The sequence below is a fragment of the Nelusetta ayraudi genome, unplaced genomic scaffold (genome assembly GCF_046127955.1).
Source record: "Nelusetta ayraudi isolate G7.1 ecotype Tasmania unplaced genomic scaffold, CSIRO-AGI_Nayr_v1 ptg000033l, whole genome shotgun sequence".
NCBI lineage: Eukaryota > Metazoa > Chordata > Actinopteri > Tetraodontiformes > Monacanthidae > Nelusetta > Nelusetta ayraudi.
Window position 1 is genome coordinate 5,325,589 of NW_027466083.1, and position 19,595 is coordinate 5,345,183.

General features: G+C 44.2%; 2 protein-coding genes across 3 annotated transcripts; both read left to right on the forward strand.

Moving 5' to 3' along the window:
• Window positions 1-1,414: 1,414 nt before the first annotated feature.
• Window positions 1,415-9,504, forward strand: LOC142891884 (clathrin interactor 1-like). The gene is made up of 12 exons (XM_076031807.1): window positions 1,415-1,676; window positions 3,546-3,650; window positions 3,788-3,884; window positions 4,318-4,426; window positions 4,777-5,049; window positions 5,307-5,475; window positions 5,714-5,930; window positions 6,012-6,093; window positions 6,195-6,272; window positions 6,365-6,681; window positions 6,869-7,052; window positions 7,574-9,504. The coding sequence occupies exons 1-12, from the start codon at window positions 1,636-1,638 to the stop codon at window positions 7,900-7,902; spliced, it is 2,001 nt and encodes a 666-aa protein (XP_075887922.1). The 5' UTR covers window positions 1,415-1,635; the 3' UTR covers window positions 7,903-9,504.
• Window positions 9,505-9,935: 431 nt separating this feature from the next.
• Window positions 9,936-19,507, forward strand: LOC142891885 (transcription elongation regulator 1-like). Of its 2 annotated transcripts, XM_076031808.1 has the most exons (21): window positions 9,936-10,067; window positions 10,967-11,222; window positions 11,552-11,704; window positions 12,001-12,265; window positions 12,349-12,591; window positions 13,456-13,515; window positions 14,346-14,546; window positions 14,878-14,984; window positions 15,066-15,154; window positions 15,264-15,424; window positions 15,839-15,917; window positions 16,070-16,205; window positions 16,507-16,596; window positions 16,682-16,800; window positions 16,898-17,048; window positions 17,224-17,388; window positions 17,669-17,851; window positions 17,948-18,127; window positions 18,235-18,318; window positions 18,516-18,616; window positions 18,724-19,507. In XM_076031808.1, exons 1-21 carry the CDS (start codon window positions 10,021-10,023, stop codon window positions 18,923-18,925), a joined length of 3,072 nt encoding a protein of 1,023 aa, XP_075887923.1. In that variant the 5' UTR covers window positions 9,936-10,020; the 3' UTR covers window positions 18,926-19,507. The 2 variants fall into 2 exon arrangements, with proteins under 2 accessions (XP_075887923.1, XP_075887924.1); XM_076031809.1 differs by lacking the exon at window positions 13,456-13,515.
• The last annotated feature ends 88 nt before the right edge of the window (window positions 19,508-19,595 follow it).

Genomic DNA, 19,595 nt, shown 5'->3' on the forward strand with positions numbered 1-19,595 from the left:
CCTGCCTGGAACCCCAGAAACACACGTGCGTGCACACACACGCACACACACACACACACACATTAGAACACATGGCTTTGTGGTGGTTTTTAAAGCTTTGTTTATCCAGGTTGCTCCCACTGACACTCGGGTGGATCACTTTTACAAGAGAGATGTGGTCACGCAGCTTATTTGGTCACAGATGGAAAACAAAAGCAGCCACTTGACAGCATTATGAAGATTAGTGAACAACAATAGGTTTAGTTTGCTGCAACTAATGTCAGACACGGTAACTGTAGCTTTTCATTTCATTTCTATTTAAGGGAGAAATATTAGATGATACGTAGACATTTCTTTTATGAAGTTGGTATGTTTTCCCTGTCTCTGCATGGCTTCTCTCCATCCTCATATTCCACCTACAGTCCAAAGACATGCACATTAGGCTGTGATAAACTGGTGATTTGAGCCCTGTCTTCGGGCCATCAGCCATAAGCTGTCTTGGTTGGAATTCCTACCAAGACAGCTTATGCCTTACTTGACCTTGAGGAAGAAAAAGCAGTGATAGATAGATAGATAGATAGATAGATAGATGGATGGATGGATGGATGGATGGATAGATGGATAGATAGATAGATAGATAGATAGATAGATAGATAGATGGATGGAAAGATAGATAGACAGATAGATAGATAGATAGATGGATGGATGGATGGATGGATGGATAGATAGATAGATAGATAGATAGATAGATAGATAGATGGATGGACTCAAACTTTTTCCACTGCCTCCAAAATCTGGCTGTGACGGTCAAAGGATATGAATCAAGTTTAAATAACAAAAATCAGGATTACAGTGCTCTCTAGTGGCGATATTGTGTAGTTTAGCAACACAATGCTGAAGACCTTAATTTTTTTTTCAGAAAGCAATTTTTTAAAGGGATCACACAGACAAACTATGGATTATAAATATAATAAAATTATATAATATAATATATATAATAAAATTATAATAAAAATAACTCATTATCACTGCTGTACAGTGATAATGTATTTGCTGCAGCACTTAATTCTGTAAATGAACCTCGTCACGCATCATGCAGAGCTGGCATTAAAATCTGAATGTTTTCTTCTCATATAAAACACAGGACATGTTACATCAGCATACATGTAGTATGTAGTATATATGTAGAATGTAGCTGATGCTACACAAAGGTAAATGACACCTTTTACATTATTATATTTTCTGCACACACACAAAAGCAAAATATTACAATAAGAGATCAGAACATGTTTCAGAGTCTATGACTCTGTGTTCATCTTCAAATCTAAAATAAAAATTAGGATTTGTTTTTCCTGCTTTTTGCTGAGTTGCGCAAACACCGGTGTTGTTGTCGCTGTGCAACGGGAACAAGCGGGGAGTGGGAGAGGGGGGTGCGCGTTCACGCTCAGGCCAGTGAGATTCTGCGGGGGCGTGGGATTTCGGCGCAACACCGGTTCCTCCGCGGCAGCCGCTACCGTCGTCCGAGCGGAGCGCATCGAGGAGTAGCGCGCCGAGAGGCGGGGGGTCGTGCCGTCGTCGCTATCCGGATACAACCTCTTGTCTTGCGGCGGGCGCGACGCACTGTCGAGGCGGCGAGCCTGCAGTTTCCGCGCAGAGATGCTGAATATGTGGAAAGTCAGAGAGCTGGTGGACAAAGCGTGAGTACCGAGGCGCAGGTGCGGATGCTAGCCGGCTTGCTAGGCGGCTCTAGCCGGGCAGCATCAGCGGTTTGGAGCGCTGACCGAGGATACGGTCTGTGACGTCACAGCGATAGCCCCCTCAGCTGGTAGCTACGACTAGCTGGCTGCTTGCCAAGCCCTCAACCCCGTGTCATAAATAGAAATACGAGTTCCACAGTGGCACATACTGTCATATACTCATGTATATCGCAATATATGGCGCAGGAAAAAAAAATGTAGAATAAGAAATTATTTTTCTTTAGGGGGGCGGTTAGAATGAAAGCTAACCGGTTAGCTAATTCCGCTAGCAGTGCTAAGCCCGGGTCGGCTCCGTGTTACTGTGTCTGGTAACGGTGCTGCAGAATCACGCCCTGTCCCGCCTTGGTGGTAAACTCATAGCTGAGACATGTATCCACTTTAAATGGTACCTCGACCAGAAACCCGTGGCAGTGATGATGGACAGCTGCAGTCTGTTAGATTGTGTGTGTGTGCGCGCTGTCAATAGATCTAATTAGCGACGGGGCATGTCTGTGTTCTCCATAGTGCTACCACGGACCAATGAGGCCCAAGCCCCCGTGGTCCTGGACAACAAGACAAAAAGATCATGCCGTAGTCACAATCCAGCCAACAACCTCCTGATGATACAGAACTATACAAAGAATGCATCCTGGTCTTTAACCTTTTCTCTGCTGCAGCAATAAGAAAGTACATGGCTGTCTAATTACCATGGTACATCATATTGACGAGCCCTCAAAGCCATTTGTGTAGTCGTGCAATTATTGCCAGCTTTTCTTTGTGTGTAATGTTTTGTGCTTGGTATAATCAACATACAATCTATGACAGCAGCACTGCTGACTCCATCACTACAGCTGTTCCCAAAACTGTCAATTACACAGTTGCTATAGACTATACACATAGAACATACAGCAGAGGTGTCTAGGTACACTTTAGATTGCGTTAAACTGAGAATGTGATTTTCGCATGCCAGGTAAATGTAGAGGCCAGTATGTTATTTTTGGTTGATGATGGTTTTTTTTTATAATTTCCGTATTTAAAAAAAAAAACACAAAAAAACACAAAACAATTATAGTATATTTGGTTTATACCGAGTACATTCAGTTATTAAAAACAACAATGTTTTTCCAAAAATGCCACAAAAAAATAAGAGTGATATTTCGTGCTTGCTGTAGGCTCCTCGTTGTTCTTCGTAAATGTTCTTTGGCTCGTAGTACTGGTGTAGAGCAAATCATTCCACAAATGTTATGGCTAATAGAAGAAGAGTGGCAGTATAATACTGTGTCAATAAAAGGTATGTGAGCAGAATTGTGGAAGGTGTAAAACGGAAGAAAAATATGAGATGCACTGCAGTATTGTTTGAACTAATTATGCATCTGTTGGTTGTGCCTGGCTTACCATGATGAATACTCTATTATTGATCCACACAAACAGAGCTGTCAGTGACAGCCATTCTTTACAGCAGACAGAGCCACGCTATTCTAAAGCGTTAACCGCCTGCGTCTATTTGATCAATACCACAGCCACGGCGAGTCCTGCCATGGGCAGGTTCATTTATTTTCTCCTGTAGCCTAGGTGATGTTAAGCATGAGTAAAGGCATGGTTAGCACTCCTCCTGAGGAGCGAAGGGGTTGTCATAATAGGATTAAAAATGTTAAGAGGGAACATGTGCATGTTTCTTTTATTGAGGGTGTGCTGGTCAGAACGCACACATTTGAAAGGCCAGAATAATACAGTCAATTCAGAGATAATAGTTTTATCGTGAACATTAGGGATGAGATTAATGAAGATGGGTCTTTTTTTTCTTTTCTTTTTTTTTTTTATTTTCAACAGCACCAATGTTGTAATGAACTACTCAGAAATCGAGTCCAAGGTGAGGGAAGCCACCAATGATGACCCCTGGGGACCTTCCGGACAACTGATGGGGGAAATAGCCAAGTATGTGTGACACAGGCATGCAGGACACGTGCACGTTGGGCTGAAACACCGCTTTGCTGTAGTTGGCAGTCTGGATTCTACTTCAGCTTCAAGTACATTTGTATGTGCTATTGTGTGTTTTGTGTTTGTCTGTGTAGGTCAACCTTCATGTATGAACAGTTCCCAGAGGTGATGAACATGCTGTGGACAAGGATGCTGAAAGACAACAAGAAGAACTGGAGACGAGTCTACAAGGTATTGGTGCAGTGAGGCGGCTGGCTGTGCACACAATCATGTTTTTTTATTCAGCTGATATGATTTAACCTGTCCACAACCCAGAGTTCAGGAAGAAGCGAGTATTGAAAATGGATGGATGGATTTAACCTGTAGAGTTGATCAAGTCTTATTCAGAAATGTTCCAAACCTGCCAACCAATCCGCACCATATCGCTGTGCACAGTTTCTGTCCTGTCTACGAATTGGTTACTGCTTACATATTTGTTTTGTTTTGTTTTTTCAAGTAAAGAAAATTATTAGATTTTATCATTGTGCACTTTTGTTTCAAATAGAGAAATGCATATAATTCAAAGAACAAACGGGGTTGGGAGGTATCAACCCCTGCAGCGGCAGTTGCACTGGAAGGTCGATTGTCACGCTGCTCTTATTGTTTAACTCTTTCTCTATGCAAGGCTTTGCTGTTACTGGCCTACCTGATCAGGAATGGATCTGAAAGAGTGGTGACCAGTGCCCGAGAACACATCTACGACCTCCGATCTCTGGAAAACTACCACTTCATCGGTGATTTTGTGAAACACAATTATATTTTTCACATATTATTTGTATCTTATTACAGATTTTATACAAATGTATTATGTATTGTGTTTTATTTGGCATAATTCATCTGTTGATTTCAACAAAAAATTAAGTTGTGATGCATCGAGGTAGACCACAAGGTTTGATCCTACCAAAATTTCAAGATAAACGGATATTAGATCGTCCCTGCGGCAAATTGTGTTTTGGCCTGGTGACTTCATTTTGCGTGGCCCTTTTCAACAAATAGGACACATGCCTTGGCGAGCATCTGTATTGTAGAAGATTTGTACAGCTTCTCATCTTCATCTGGCCGTTGTTTCCTTGTGTGTAAGCAGATGAGAATGGTAAGGATCAGGGCATTAACGTACGTCAGAAGGTGAAGGAGATGGTGGAGTTTGTCCAGGACGATGACAGACTGAGGGAGGAACGAAAGAAAGCCAAGAAGAACAAAGACAAATACATTGGAGTCTCCTCTGACAGCATGGGAGGAAGTGGTGGAGGAAGCGGTGGAGGAAGCAGCGGCGGCGGGGGAGGAGGAGGAGGAGGAGGAGGAGGAGGTGGAGGAGGCGGAGGCGGAGGCGGAGGCGGAGGCGGCAGCATGAAGAACTGTGAGTGATTCATAATGAGTGATTAGAGAGCTTGAGTCAGACAATTAGATGATGACAAAACCCAGATTGATATTATATCAGGACTAAAAAAAGTTTGAATGGCTATTTTTAATTCCTGTTGTTTTGAGACAAATATTAATGCTGCAAAAATTTGCAGCATCTGTGATAGTTTTGTCTGCCCTCAGTTGTATCTCCATATCAAGTTAGGGAGCTCTTACATATTGATGTGTGTTTGCTCTCTTTTTTTATTGCCACAGCTAATGAACTGGATCGCACAAAGTGGGATGAGGACTGGGATAAGAGCAGAGGGGCTTTCCCCTTTAGTGAGAAACTCGGGGAGATCAGCGACAAGATAGGAAGCACCATCGATGACACGCTCAACAAGTTTCGAAAGAAGGAACGAGACGACTCACCAGACAGAATCAGGTAAACATTGCTCACGCACACTAAAAGAACCTTGATGCCTTTGGTTTTTTTGTTTACAGTGGCTGAAGATTAAACACTTCTCCTATTATGAAATGGCTACCTCCAAAATGACTGCACCTAGCCTGCCGTTAAAAACCAAAGTCATCAAAGTATTTAATAGTAGCAGCAGGTTCAGCCAAAGTTAAGACCTCCCTGCTCGCTCACTCCCCATATATGCTTTGTCTTGTTTGCCACCTAGTGACAACGAGGAAGACCACGTGTCCAGAAATGGGCGGCAAGACGCTCTTGAGTTCAAAGACGAGGAAGAAACGGTCACAACAAAGAGCATCCAGATCACACAAGCAACAGAAACCACCACTACCACCACAAGGAAACGCAGCGGCGCAGCCAGCAGCAAGACCCTGGACCTGGGCGCCGCAGCGCACTACACAGGAGACAAGAGCTCCGAAGAGAAGGTGCTCGGGGTTTTGATTTGTTTGTTTGTTTTTGGACATTTTAATGTGTTCTCACATTACGTTGCTCCACACCATCTACAGTCAACAGTACGGCAGTCTTCAAGTGGCGGTATCGCCGACCTGCTCGTGATCGACCCTGCAGCCAGTCAGGGCACAACAACAGGTGACTGAGAATCGTCTCTTGCGCAACAGTTATGAAAAGTCGAGGCTATGATTGCGTGTTATCTTTGGGCATTCGTGCTAAACCTAAATCCACCTACTCAGGTGGAAGCTCAGATCTCATCGGTGGCTTTGCAGACTTCTCCTCTGCCGCTGCCTCCGCCAGCCTCCCAACCTCCACTGGTAAACACGCCCTCACCTTTCTGCCCTCAGCCGCATTTTGCAAGCCATGCAGTCATTGTGACTTAACTTATCTAACACTGTCTTGCGGACAGCTGCTGCCTCATCCAATGGGAATGGAGAATTCGGAGACTGGAACGCCTTTTCAGTCAACTCGCCCACTTCATCAAACGCCGGTCCCACCCAGCCCGTCGGCGACCTGTTTGGCAGTGTCCAGGCGTCCGCAGCTTCTCCCCCGACTTCCATCCCGCCATCAGCTGAGCTCTTTGACCTGATGGGTGGCGTCAACCACCAACTGACCAATCAGCATGCAACGCTGAGTGCATCCCAGAGCATGACATTCTCTTTGGGTGGCGTGACACCTGGAGCACCGGTTGCTCTGCCCACCATGCCCCTGTCTCGCTCTCAGCAGGTGGGTACAGTGCACATCAAAGGAAGGCACGCCACTCCTCCTTCCGTACAAATGATTTGACTTTTTTCGTGCTGCAGAAATGTGTTGCTTTGGTTATTTTCTCCCAGAAGTTATTTTTCCATGTGTGTGGTCTCCAGTTGTATACGCTTCATTGATTCAAATGCAAAACATTTGTGACATAACGCAGAGTTTGGGAGGCATGGCATCTCAGCAGGCTGCAGGGCAGCAGCAGAAGGTCGGCGCTGGATGTCAAGGGTCATTAGGGTCGACCTGGTCCGACCCATCCGTCAACATCAGTCTAGACTTCCTATCAGCTGGTCTCAATCCCACAAAGACGCCACCTACTCTTAACAACATCATCCAGCAGCAAGGTGACAAATGTCTCACTTTGATTATGACACACTATTGGATTCCACAGGGTGGTCGAAAGTATTCAAGCAGTCAAAAATAATTGGAATTAAGTCTTTGAAAGTAATTAAGAACTCAGACTGCAGTGGAGAAGCCATGCTCTATCTAAAAATATGCTAATTGTGCTACTAATATCCAGTGAACACCATATATAGCCCTGTGTTTACAGCCTCCCACTAAAAAACTCAGTTTTAGCATCTTACCAAGGATATTTTGTTGCTTTCTAGAAAGTGGGGCTTTTATCACTTCTGGAGAGTTAGACAACCATAATATAATTCAAAAATAGATTGGTAAAGCGAATTGTATGTAACATGGGAGCTTTTTAATATGATGCCAGTTGTCAAAATTGAGATTATTGAATGATGACTGATGTGAAAACGGACATTTAACCTGTACATTTCGAGTGATCTCATCAATGTTTTATTTCACCTTGCACAGCTTAGCAGCCGCTTTAAATCTCGCTTTCCGTATTGTTGGTGCGCAGGAGTACCTCCCATCAACCTGTTGGCCCAGAACTTTGGAGGACTCAACCTGAGCTCCCCTCCCCACATGACATCCATGAGAGCACCGACAGGCAGTGCCATGACCATGGGCACGCCTGCTTCCATGGCAACGAGCATGCCTGCTTCAATGACCACGGGTACCATAGGGATGGGCGCGATTCCTGTTAACCAAGGCATGATGGGAATGAACATGAGCATGAATATGGGCATGACCGCCCCTACTATGATGGGCCTGCCCCACTCCATCAGCCCAGCAATGGTTCCACCCAAACAAGATGCCTTCGCTAACTTTGGCAGTTTTGGGAAATGAGTAGTTCAGTAATTTTGTGTGTGTGTGTGTGTGTGTGTGTGTGTGTGTGTGTGTGTGTGTGTGTGTGTGTGTGTGCGTGTGCGTGTGCGTGTGGGCGTGTGCGTGTGCGTGTGTGTGTGGATTATGAGGGTGAGCCATTGGGGCGGGAGACAGTTGTATGTGGGGACAGTTTTGCATGTTTCTCTTTCTACTTGCCGGCACCATTGACACCAGTCATACAGGCACTCCTCAGCGAGCAGATTTGACGTGTTGAAGGATTTCACACTACACCATAAAGACTGGAGTGATGTCAACTCACAGCCTTCGATATGGGTTCCTCATGTCAGCCTGTATGTATACGTGATCCGTATATGAAATAATCCCCTATTGCTAAAAAGAAAAAGTAATTTTTTTTCAGTGACAGTTCAGTCGGTAGTGCCAACTAAGGTATAGTTGGCACTGTTGCCTTACTTCTGCATTGTAATCTGGAATTTGTGTAAAACAACAAATTACACAATCAATCGTGAAATTTGAGCTATTACGTTATTGGCAGATGTGTGAGCAGTACGTTGTCCTCGCAGTTAGCTTTAGCAGTTACAGATACTCCAATCGTCCAGCAGAGGGGAGTATGGGCATATGCAATGAAATGATACAGTGTTGTACCTATTCTGAGCCATAATACCGTGTGGATTGCATATTACACTGTTTTCCATTTTCCTCCACTCCGAGAAATATGATGCAGCTGTTCTCAAGACTCACTGTACACCGCTCATACCAGTTTCTTCTGTCCGAGGTCTTCTTGCGACTATTTATATTTCAATAATCATACGCCGTTATGGGTCATATTTTGCATTTCTATGTGATGTAAGGATACATTTAAGTTTGTTTTTAAAGTACCATTCACCACCACTGATAATTTTGCCCCACACTGCTCTCATCTGTTTATTCAACATTTATATACATAAACACATAATAAACCGGAACAAGTACAAATCCATTATAGGATGTTAAATGTTGTCAAGATAAAACAGGATTACAGGATACAGCTACATCCTATTTTTTAATATTCATTCTGTTATTTGAGTTTGTTTTGTTTTTCTTTTTTCAAGAAAACATCTTCATTTACCCACACAGTTGGTGATCCCACAGTGCAAGAATTAAACATCTCTGCTCCAGAAATGGTGTGCTAAAAATGCTCACCTGATTCCTTTTAATCTGTGATTACCTAGGCTTGCAGAGACCAATGAAAAGTTTGCAGGGAGTGAATGAGTGTGTTTTCTGTCTGTTTGTCTGTCAAAAAAAGGGAGAGAGGGTATGTCATGTGTATGGGTTTGAATTTTTCAGTTTGATGCGCAAACACAACTCACCAGAGCCTCCTGTCATTTTATGGGGCGTTCTACTAAAAATGACCAAATCTTTATTTTGTTACTCTCAGAGGTATGATTCCATAGCTTTTAGTTTCATATTTTTTATTAGTTCTCTTCTAAGGTTAAGTTAATATGAAAGAGTTGCTAACAACATAAATTCATTGAAATTATTTTGTTCTTTTTCATTACAACTAGATTAATTTGATTGTATTCTATTTTCTGTACTTCATCCAGCATTAAATTACATAACATAAAACCTTTGGTTTCCTATTTGTATTTGTTTGTAGCTATATGTTACTTATTCACTTCCTGCTTTCTGGGTGCAGGACTGGGTCCATTAATCTAATTAATTACAGCTATTTTGACTACTATTGGCCTTTTATTTTTCAAAGAAAATAACTGTTAGATACGTCGGATTTAAGAATTGTGGAGAAACGTTTCTGCAATTCAGATATTTTTTTCCAGATAAATTGACTCTTTCACCGTCATAGACGACTCACAAATGTGCAGCATAAATATCTTCACATTGGTGGACAGTAACAGAAGAATCAAAGGCAGAAACTTACGGCCCTGCATGAACAAAGGCATTAACACAAAATTTGACCCCAGCCAACCAATGAATGCTTGGCCGAAAATTTGTGAGTAAATAATAATCCAATCAGACGGAAAAGAGCTCGGGTCCATTTATGATTTACACAAAAATTCGACCAATGGGAGATGTAGAATCTGGTTTGGGGCGTTTCCAGGAAGAGAGGAGATACATTTTCCTGTAATGGCGGACCAGGCGGAAAGCGAGAGTATCGGATTCAGCGAAAACAGGTCAGATAAGAGCAAATAATGTGTTAAATAAAGTAACTTAGCAGGATCTAGCCTAGATTAATTATGAACTCAAGTCGCTTTGTTTTGGCGAAGTTTGTACGTGTGTAATCGGGCGTTGTGCGTGCGTGTGGAGCCATGCTAGCTAGCTAGCTTTGGGCTAATGAGCCAATGTTGGCAAGCCGCTCGTCTCTCGTGGCACGCGGTAAACACAGGCTCCAGTCGAACACATTGGTCTTTACCTGATTAATGGACGGAGCCTTCCACCCAGTCTTGACTCTGTCTTTTCAAACAGTCTTGGGTTCACATGGTCGGACACATGTATTCCGCCAGCTTTAGCCAGCTAACACAAGTTGCCACTTAAATTAGTAGGCAGGTGGCGGGGGGGCATAACGTTCATTGCGTTATTTGAATGAATGGACTCTCTTTGTTTTCGCCCATTACGAGAAAGACGCGGTTATTTAGCAAGTAAATAGAAACGTGCAACACCAGAACTATAAATTGCAGTGCAGCTCATGTTTGAATAGGCCAGCAAGTACACGTAGACGTGTTTTGTAACATTTGGCTGTATTGGCTTCCATCTCGCATGTATCAGTTATCGGTACAGCCAGTGATACATGATGCTCTTATCAATTTAGTAATTACTACTCGAAGTATACTATTATTTAAAATGATATTATTGGATAATATAGATTAGATTTCTATAGCAATGGGCCAACTTAAAATTTCTCAGTAAAGGTTTGGGACTTTTTATGTATTATATACTGACATTGTAAGCAACGCATGTTGTGGTCCGTGTTTTTCCTGCTCCAGGCTGCTTCCTGTACCTGTTACAGGGTTCACAGCACATCTATACCATAGGGTGCCATACTTAACCTAAACAAGTTTTCATTGTGTCCCAGAATGGTGCAGCAGGCAGTACGGTTCCGAGGTCCTGCGCCCGTGCCAGCTCCTGCTCCGACATCTGCACCCGCGCCTGCCCAGACACCGGTGTTGCGAGGCCCACCGCCTCTGCTGCGACCACCGCCTCCTCCCTTTGGAATAATGAGAGGACCCCCACCCCGACCTCCTTTTGCACGCCCACACTTTGACCCCAACATGCCTCCCATCCCACCACCTGGAGGCATACCGCCACCCATGGGCCCTCCCCATCTACAGGTAACTGTCACAGTTTTACTTCTGTAAATGTTGTTGTACAGGCATGAAGGACAGTTTTCTTATAACTTGCTGTTGGCCATAAGTGACGGTTCAAAGGCTCACTCCTGGGCATATTGATGGGTAGGTCGCTTTACCTTCCTTCTTATATAATGTAATAGTTTTTCTTTCTTTTTTTTTTTTTTTTTTTACAGCAATATGTAACTATGGGCCACAATCTGCCCGTCTGTCTATTTTGTCATACAGGATACAAGAATGTATTTTTATATATGTTTAGACAAAAGCAACTGATGACTGATAATTGAATGCCTTGTCTTTCCTGTTGGCTCCAGAGACCTCCCTTCCTCCCACCTCCAATGAGCAACTTGCCGCCTCCACCTGGGATGCTTTTTCCGCCTGGGATGCCTCCTGTTCCTGCATCTGGAACTCCTGCAGTAAACCCTTCAGAGGAAATCTGGGTAGAGAACAAGACAGCAGATGGAAAGGTAGGATGAAATTCTTGTCAGATACCATAGTGACCTTCTGAAATGCTGAATTTTTGAAAAACTGAAACTGTTTTTATTGGTTTACATAACTAATATTGTAGAAAAAAACATTGTGGATACTGCTTAGTTTATTGAATCTTTTCAACCCTTTTTTCCAGAAAGATTTTTACAATTACAAAATATTGTTTTGTGTTCAGTTTAATCAGAGTGTAATACTGCACAAAAATACAATTTTAGCATAGTAAAAACAAATCCACCTCAAAACTGTACATATTGTTCTTGTCGGTAATCGCTAGGCATATTACTACAACGCCAGGACCAGAGAGTCTGCTTGGACTAAACCTGACGGTGTGAAGATCATCCAGCAGTCCGAAATCAACCCTCTCCTCGTTGGCGGCGCTGTTGCCTGTGCGAGTGGCGGAGTGACGCCAGCTGCCGCCTCCAACAGCGTGAACACCACAGCCGGCACGGCCTCCCCGAGCCAGGCGTCCATAACCCCCTCGCGGACAATCTCCTCCAGTCCAGAATCCAACATGCCCTCCCCCTCTGTGAGCATGGCAGGTATGTCTGCACTCCTGGGTTCGACACGCAGAAGTGCATACACTCTGAACTAACGCGTTCTTGTGTCGTCTTTCCCCACAAAGCCACTGTTGTAGCAGACCTAAACCCTGTTGCCACAGTGACCTCAACTGTAGTCGTGTCTCCAGTGACTGTGGTCACCGTTTCCACGATGCCGTCACCTGTCACAGCGGTGCAGACTGTGCCTCTGCTGCCTGCAGCCTTGCCTCACAGTGTGGCCCAGCCTACTGCAGCCCTGCCGGCCTTCCCCCCTGTCATGGTGCCGCCTTTCAGGGTGCCTTTGCCAGGCATGCACATCCCTCTACCAGGTAAGGTTTTATTGTCCAGCTGGTAAATTCCCAAACAAACTTAAGATCCATGCCGCACTCTGAAAGAACTCTAGGTCTGTAGCGCATAGAGGAGTAGTTGCAGATTCCCGGAGTGGGCGGTGGCTCAGAAGTGATTGGCTGGATTGTGATTTGGTGAATAGCGACTGTATCGCTTATATCAATGGACCCACTATTTAAGTGGATTTAACTTCATGTTGCTTTGAGACATTTTAGTGGTTAACAAAAAGCACCAAACTACATGCAAATGTTGGATGTAACATAATGGTTGTCAAATATAAAGTGTTTTAGATTAAGTTGCCTTAATGTAGTTGAAGTAGCAGTGAAAAAATAAGAAATAAATCTAGCTTTCTCTGTAGGCTCTGTAGTCCTGTGTTTGCGTTGTGTTTTATGTTTCTTTTCCTGTTTCCTCTTTTTGGTGGCTTATTTTCCCCTTCTTTTTCCATCCCACATGTCAACACAGGTCAAACGAAGGCCAATTGAAGTGGTCATTCTTTTTTTGTGGTGTTCTTTGAGCAAATGGAATTGACTGGAGTCAGTTGTCTATCAGTCAGTTAAATGGGGAGCTTCAATGCTGACTAGTTTGAATGAATCATGATTTCTTTTCTCTTTCCCCTCTTATGATTATTAATGACACGGGCTCCAAAGCACCCTTGATTTGTAAACCTCGTGGACCTGCTGACGTTCTGATTGTCAAAAAATTTCTCAGAACTGTGATGACCGATTGAAAACTTTGGACGTGTTGTCAGAGTCGGGCCACTCGCACACTTTTACACGTCATGGTTGTTGATGTTCAGTGTCCTGCTGTTTCCAACCAAGATGCTTGCTTGTCCGTTGTTCTTGCAGGTGTAGCAATGATGCAGATAGTAGGTGCACCCTGTGTAAAGGCAGGCCCCAGCGCCAACGGTAAACATCCAGCCGCTCACCTCCCCAGACCGTACAGTAGATGGCATGGCAGTGAATGATTCATGAGTCATACGTTCGAGATGGGCTCCCTCAAAACAGTGGCATGGTGGTGAATGCTGTCAACATGATCCATCCAGCGTACCATCCCCACCAAGACAACTTGTTTATTTGTCTCCTTCTAGCCTGAACTGTCAGGACTGAGAACGGTGCAGATTCAGAGCTTATATGTGCAGGATTTTGCAGCACCCATTTATCTCAGACGATTTGTTTCATTCCTAGCAGTCTCTTCTGCTAGAAGCTAAGTTCTGACCTCAAAAGGAGAGGACTTGTGGAGCAGTTGTGCAGTATAAACATACCCAAAAACAGAAAGGATTTGTGTTTGGACAGTTTGCATAATTCCAGACGCTGTCGACGCGGGGTGTTTTGGGCTGTAGGCGAGTCAGGGCTACATGTTGCAGTCATGTGCTCGTCTCTGTTTGTGGCATGATTGTGTGTGGTCACTATCCTGTTTATCTGTGTGTGGCCTGTGTTTGCTGTCAGCTGGTTGTGCTTCTCACAGGCATCTTTAGTCTCGTGTCAGACTTTCAAGTCTCATTCTCATCTTTCACTTCCGTGGACAGCAAGAGAAACACTTGCAGGGACTTGTCGTCTGTTTTTTTTTTAAAATTTCAAGTCTTTGATCTACACAGTTGACTAAACTCTTGTGGTCATACATTTTTAGATAACAGACAGGCACCTGGGTAACCTGGGGAATTTTATGCTGGATCTAACTGCTTTTCTAAGTTGACTGGTTGCCAATTTCTGTCTCTTTGTCGTCTCACCAATTCTAGGCATGCTCCCTGGCATGGGCCCGCCTTTAGTTTCCATGATGCATCCGCAGCTGGCGCTCCCAGCGGCCCCTGCTTCCATGGCCGGATCGCTGCAGCTCCCCGAGTGGTCGGAGTACAAAACAGCCGATGGGAAAACATACTACTACAACAACCGAACGCTTGAGTCCACATGGGAGAAACCTCTGGCCGTGTTGGAGAAAGGTGCGGATACCGATACCATATTTAAGTTTGTTCATGCTGATGCCGTCAGAGGGAGGACTAGAATTGGTCAGAACACAGTGGTCGCAACAGTTTACCCCCTTTGACTTTTACGCTCAGCAACAACAGTTGAATAGGTAGGAGAGAGTTATACCGCTGAAATGATCACTGAGGCCAGATCAGCATCCCCGACATTAGCCTGTGTTCTATGCAGATATGACTGAAAGTAAGCTGATTGAATTTGTGACCAGTAGCTGACAAGTCACAAATTAAATTTGTGTCTTTATGGCTTAAAAAAAAAAATACATTTATTTGTCCCTTTTTTTTGATTCAGAGAAAGAAGCAGAAAAGCTCAGGGAGCGTCTGGCCCAGGAGGAGGCCGAGGCGATGGAGATGGAAGATGAGGAGAACAAAAATGAAAACGCAAATAACGTAAAGGAGGTCGGTAAAAAGTCAAATTTGAAAGCCTATGCTCTTGTCCGAACTGTCGTAAACTCAAAAATAAATGTTTGATCCACACAGGAGCCGAAAGAAGAAGAGATGACAGAGGAGGAGAAGGCAGCTCAGAAAGCTCGGCCCATCGCCACAAATCCGATCCCTGGCACGCCATGGTGAGCCTGCGTCACCTCTGCTCAAAGCAGCACATTTGCTGCGTCAGTTCAGTTCCCTTCATTCTGTTGGTTGACTTAAACGTGTGTTTGTTTTGCTGTCCTGTGTCAGGTGTGTAGTATGGACAGGTGATGACCGGGTGTTTTTTTATAACCCGACAACGCGGCTGTCGATGTGGGACCGGCCCGAAGAGCTGGTTGGACGATCCGACGTTGACAAGCACATCCAGGAGCCTCCGCACAAGAGAGGGCTTGACGAGGGCAAGAAGACTGGTGTGTACAAACTGGCTTTCACCTTTAGTTTGTCATCCAGGCCCTGTTGACACAAGCCAGTAACACAAGGCACTGCTAAAATAGGGAAGGCCACTAGCTGGCAGCATAATGGCTCACCAAAGCAATTATAATGGCCCTTGGCCAAGTGAGTTGTTGCACTCAGCCAGTTTACACAGCTGGTCAGGGTTGGTTGAGTTGCCCATAGATTTAACTCTGGAATTCCTATTCAAACGATTGTGCAAACAAAGCGTTGGACTCGCTCGGTGAGGTCCCTTCTCTTAAATATCAACGTTTAAGCATTCACATCTTAAACATCTCCAAACGAATGCACCCCAGGGAAACACAGGCTCACAAATGCTGCTTTCCATGTTCACGCCAAGATGTGTGTTCAACTTTGCTTGTATGTCTGTACAGGTATCAAGGAGGAGCCAGAACTGGCCATCCCCACTGATGACAGTCAGGATGAAGAGCCAACCAAAGCAAAAAAGAGAAAGTGAGTCCCCGCTCTCAGTGCTGCTGTAAAGCGAGCCTAACCCTGATCAGTACTGTTAATTTTACATCAAGACTTCTTTTTTTTTTTTTTGTCATGTTTTGTTTTACCTTTCTCTCTCTTTGTGTGTCATTTGTTTTGTTTTACTCGCACAGGAAGGAGGATGTAAAGGAAGCAGACACTGACAAGGAGGCGGCGATGGAGGCAGAGCTTCGAGCTGCTAGAGAACGAGCTGTAGTGCCTCTAGAGGCTCGGATGACCCAGTTCAGGGAAATGCTGTTGGAGAGAGGGGTAAATCAATGTTCATACTTTATTTGCTGCATGTTTCAAAACAAGAGTTGACAATTTATTTGAGCTAAGTACTTAAAAATGCCGGACACTTGGTCAGGTCAAATTTAATTTGAACCTAAACCATGTAGTTCATAGAATTAATAAAAACATTAAATGAATATGTAAAAGGTTGATTTATCGCAACGCAGGAGCCTTTTGTCAGAATTAATGATCACGGGTTTTTTTGTTTTTTCTTAAGTGTGAGTTGATACAATTTCAAAAAGGCCTTAACAGGAACGTGAGCCCTGTGTCTTCCATATAGGTGTCTGCCTTCTCAACTTGGGACAAAGAACTTCATAAGATTGTATTTGATCCCCGTTACCTTCTACTCAACCCAAAAGAGAGGAAACAGGTACATTTGTATTCTCCCTTCTCAATCACATTCACGTACGCCCATCTGGTCATGGCCAATTAAGTCAAAATGTCCCCTTTTTTAGGTGTTTGACCAGTATGTGAAGACACGGGCAGAGGAGGAAAGGAAGGAGAAGAAGAACAAGCTGATGCAGGCCAAAGATGAGTTCAGGAGGATGATGGAGGAGGCAAGGCTGACACCAAGGTAAATAAATTAGTGTTTTGTGTTTTGGATGTGCTTTTCTGTGTGGATGTTGCTTTAATTCTTGACCTGATTTTTAAATTTTTTCTTATGTTTGTAGAACCACATTTAGTGAATTTGCTATGAAGCATGGCAGAGACCAGCGGTTTAAGAACATCGACAAGATGAAGGACAGAGAGGCCATCTTTGTCGAATTTATGACTGCAATGAAGAAAAGAGACAAAGAGGACTCCAAGTCCAGAGGCGAGAAGGTATCAGTTACTCACGCACAGCTAATCCATTATTAGTAATGGTAGTAGTAGTTGTATTTTTAAAATAAGAATTTCAAAGTCAATAAGGACCGTTGCTGTCCTGGTTACCTGCTGTTGATTCTGCCATTTTGGTATTTCCTTCTAATTTTGACGTTTGCCTCTGTATTGTTCCCAGGTGAAGCAAGATTTCTTTGAACTCTTAAGTGACCAACACGTTGAAGCAGGCCAGCGGTGGAGCAAAGTGAAAGAGAGGCTGGAGACAGACCCTCGATACAAAGCTGTGGAGAGCTCTGCCCTCCGAGAAGAGCTTTACAAACATTACATGGAGAAACTAGCCAAGGTAGGAACCAGTCGAAGTAGGAGAGACAAGAAGGTTCATTATTAGTGAGGTTAGTTAATAGTTCCAGTGAGGCCTGGTGTGCGATGGGCTAAAGAATTATTCTTAAAGAGCACCAAACCTCTTCATGGTCTGGATGTCCCAACTGTGTGTATTCTGAGCTTTAGACTCTTCATGGTGGCACAAATGTAAAATTATGGGCCAGTTCTTTTCCTATATGTTATATTCCCTGTCACCTCTTATATTTTTATGTATTTACCCCAAACTGTGTTCTACTCTGCAGAACGTGGACATTGAGAAGGAGCGTGAGTTGGAACGGCAGGCTCGCATCGAGGCCAGTCTGAGAGAAAGGGAGCGGGAGGTGCAGAAAGCCCGATCCGAACAGACCAAAGAGATCGACAGAGAGAGAGAGCAGCACAAGAGGGAGGAGGCCATCCAGCATTTCAAAGCCCTCATGTCTGACATGGTGAGACGCTCACTTTTCTGTATTATCAGACACTTCAACATTACCTCCAAGGTGTGTTAGAGCCCTATACTTAAAAGAAATACATACATATTTCAGGTACGGTCATCAGATGCAACGTGGTCGGACACACGTCGCAACCTGAGGAAGGACCATCGCTGGGAGTCGGCATCGCTGTTGGAGCGAGAAGAGAAGGAGAAGCTGTTTAATGAACACGTAGAAGCGCTGGCCAAGAAAAAGAAGGAACTTTTCAGGCAGCTACTGGATGAAACCACCACGGTAACCATTTCATTCCTGATATATGAAACTGCATTTGACCATTGAAGGCATCAGATGTCATTGCTGCACTTCAGCATTTTAAAGAGTGATTTGTCACGTGTTTTTAGATCACTTTGACAACGACATGGAAGGAGGTGAAGAAGGTCATCAAGGAGGATCCGCGCTGTATCAAGTTCTCTTCCAGTGACAGGGTAAAGCTTTTCATTTGGAAACCTTGACCAAATAATTTGCATGTGTAAATGGCTCAAAGTACATTAGCGCCGCTGTTTTCATGTCGTAGAAAACATTTGTAAACACAATGTTTGCGTATGGAAATATGGAAAGTGTGTATCGTAGCATGACTTTAATGTGGCCATTTTAAGTGTATGCATGTTTTCTTTGTTTGTAGAAGAGACAGCGAGAGTTTGAAGACTACATCAAAGACAAGTACATCACAGCCAAAGCTGACTTTAGAACCCTGCTGAAGGAGACCAAGTTCATCACGTATAGGTTGGTTAATAATAATCTTTATTATAAATGGTATTTAAACAGTGTCTCTCTTCTTGATTGTATGCTTCCTCTTTCACATTTCCTCTCACATTTCCCCTCACCACCAGGTCAAGAAAACTCATACAGGAATCAGACCAGCATCTGAAAGATGTAGAGAAGATCCTTCAGAATGACAAACGATACCTCGTCTTGGAGTGCGTCCCAGAAGAGCGCAGGAAGCTCATCATGTTCTACATTGAAGATCTGGACCGCCGTGGGCCGCCACCACCTCCCACTGCCTCCGAGCCCACCCGTCGCTCCACCAAGTGACCAATAGCATCATCTTTTCAGACGGTGCCCGGCTCCTCCTCGCCCTCCCTGGCCAGAGCATGACCTGGTCCAAAACCCCCAAGACCCTACCCTCCAGGCCTGTCGCTGCTGGTCTTGCAGTGTTATTGCTGGGGGGTCATGTTGCTTCGCCGATGTACCACAGAGACATAAGGCTGAAGTCTCTGTGTTATGTCGCCACACGTCCCTGAATTAGCCTGTGACGAAAGGCAAAAAGCAGGGAAGACGAATCTGAGGGTGACCCTTGACCCCTCGCCTCTCTGACTGAATACATCGGAGGGGAGGGGCAGTGATACGGTTGCTGCACGAGCAGCGATATATGTGTAAGATAGCTGATGTAAATGAAAAATGAAGTTGTGTGTGCATGGGCGGCTGCCCAGGTGAGTACATGTGTATATGCGTGTGCACGTGTCCGAGGCGTCCTCGAGCCTTACAGCTCCGCTGTGCCAGTCATCATTTCAGTGGCACAGTGTGAATGTTAGTTTCTGCTCAGTGGTTAAATCCGATGTCGCAGCAGTTTTTTTTCTGTTGAATGAAATAAAAGCAACCTCCACTGTTTTTCAATATGTCTTCCAGTGTGTGTGTGTGTGTGTGTGTGTGTGTAGTTAAGTTTTTCGTGTTTTGTAAAAGAAACCCATCTGCTTCAAACAAT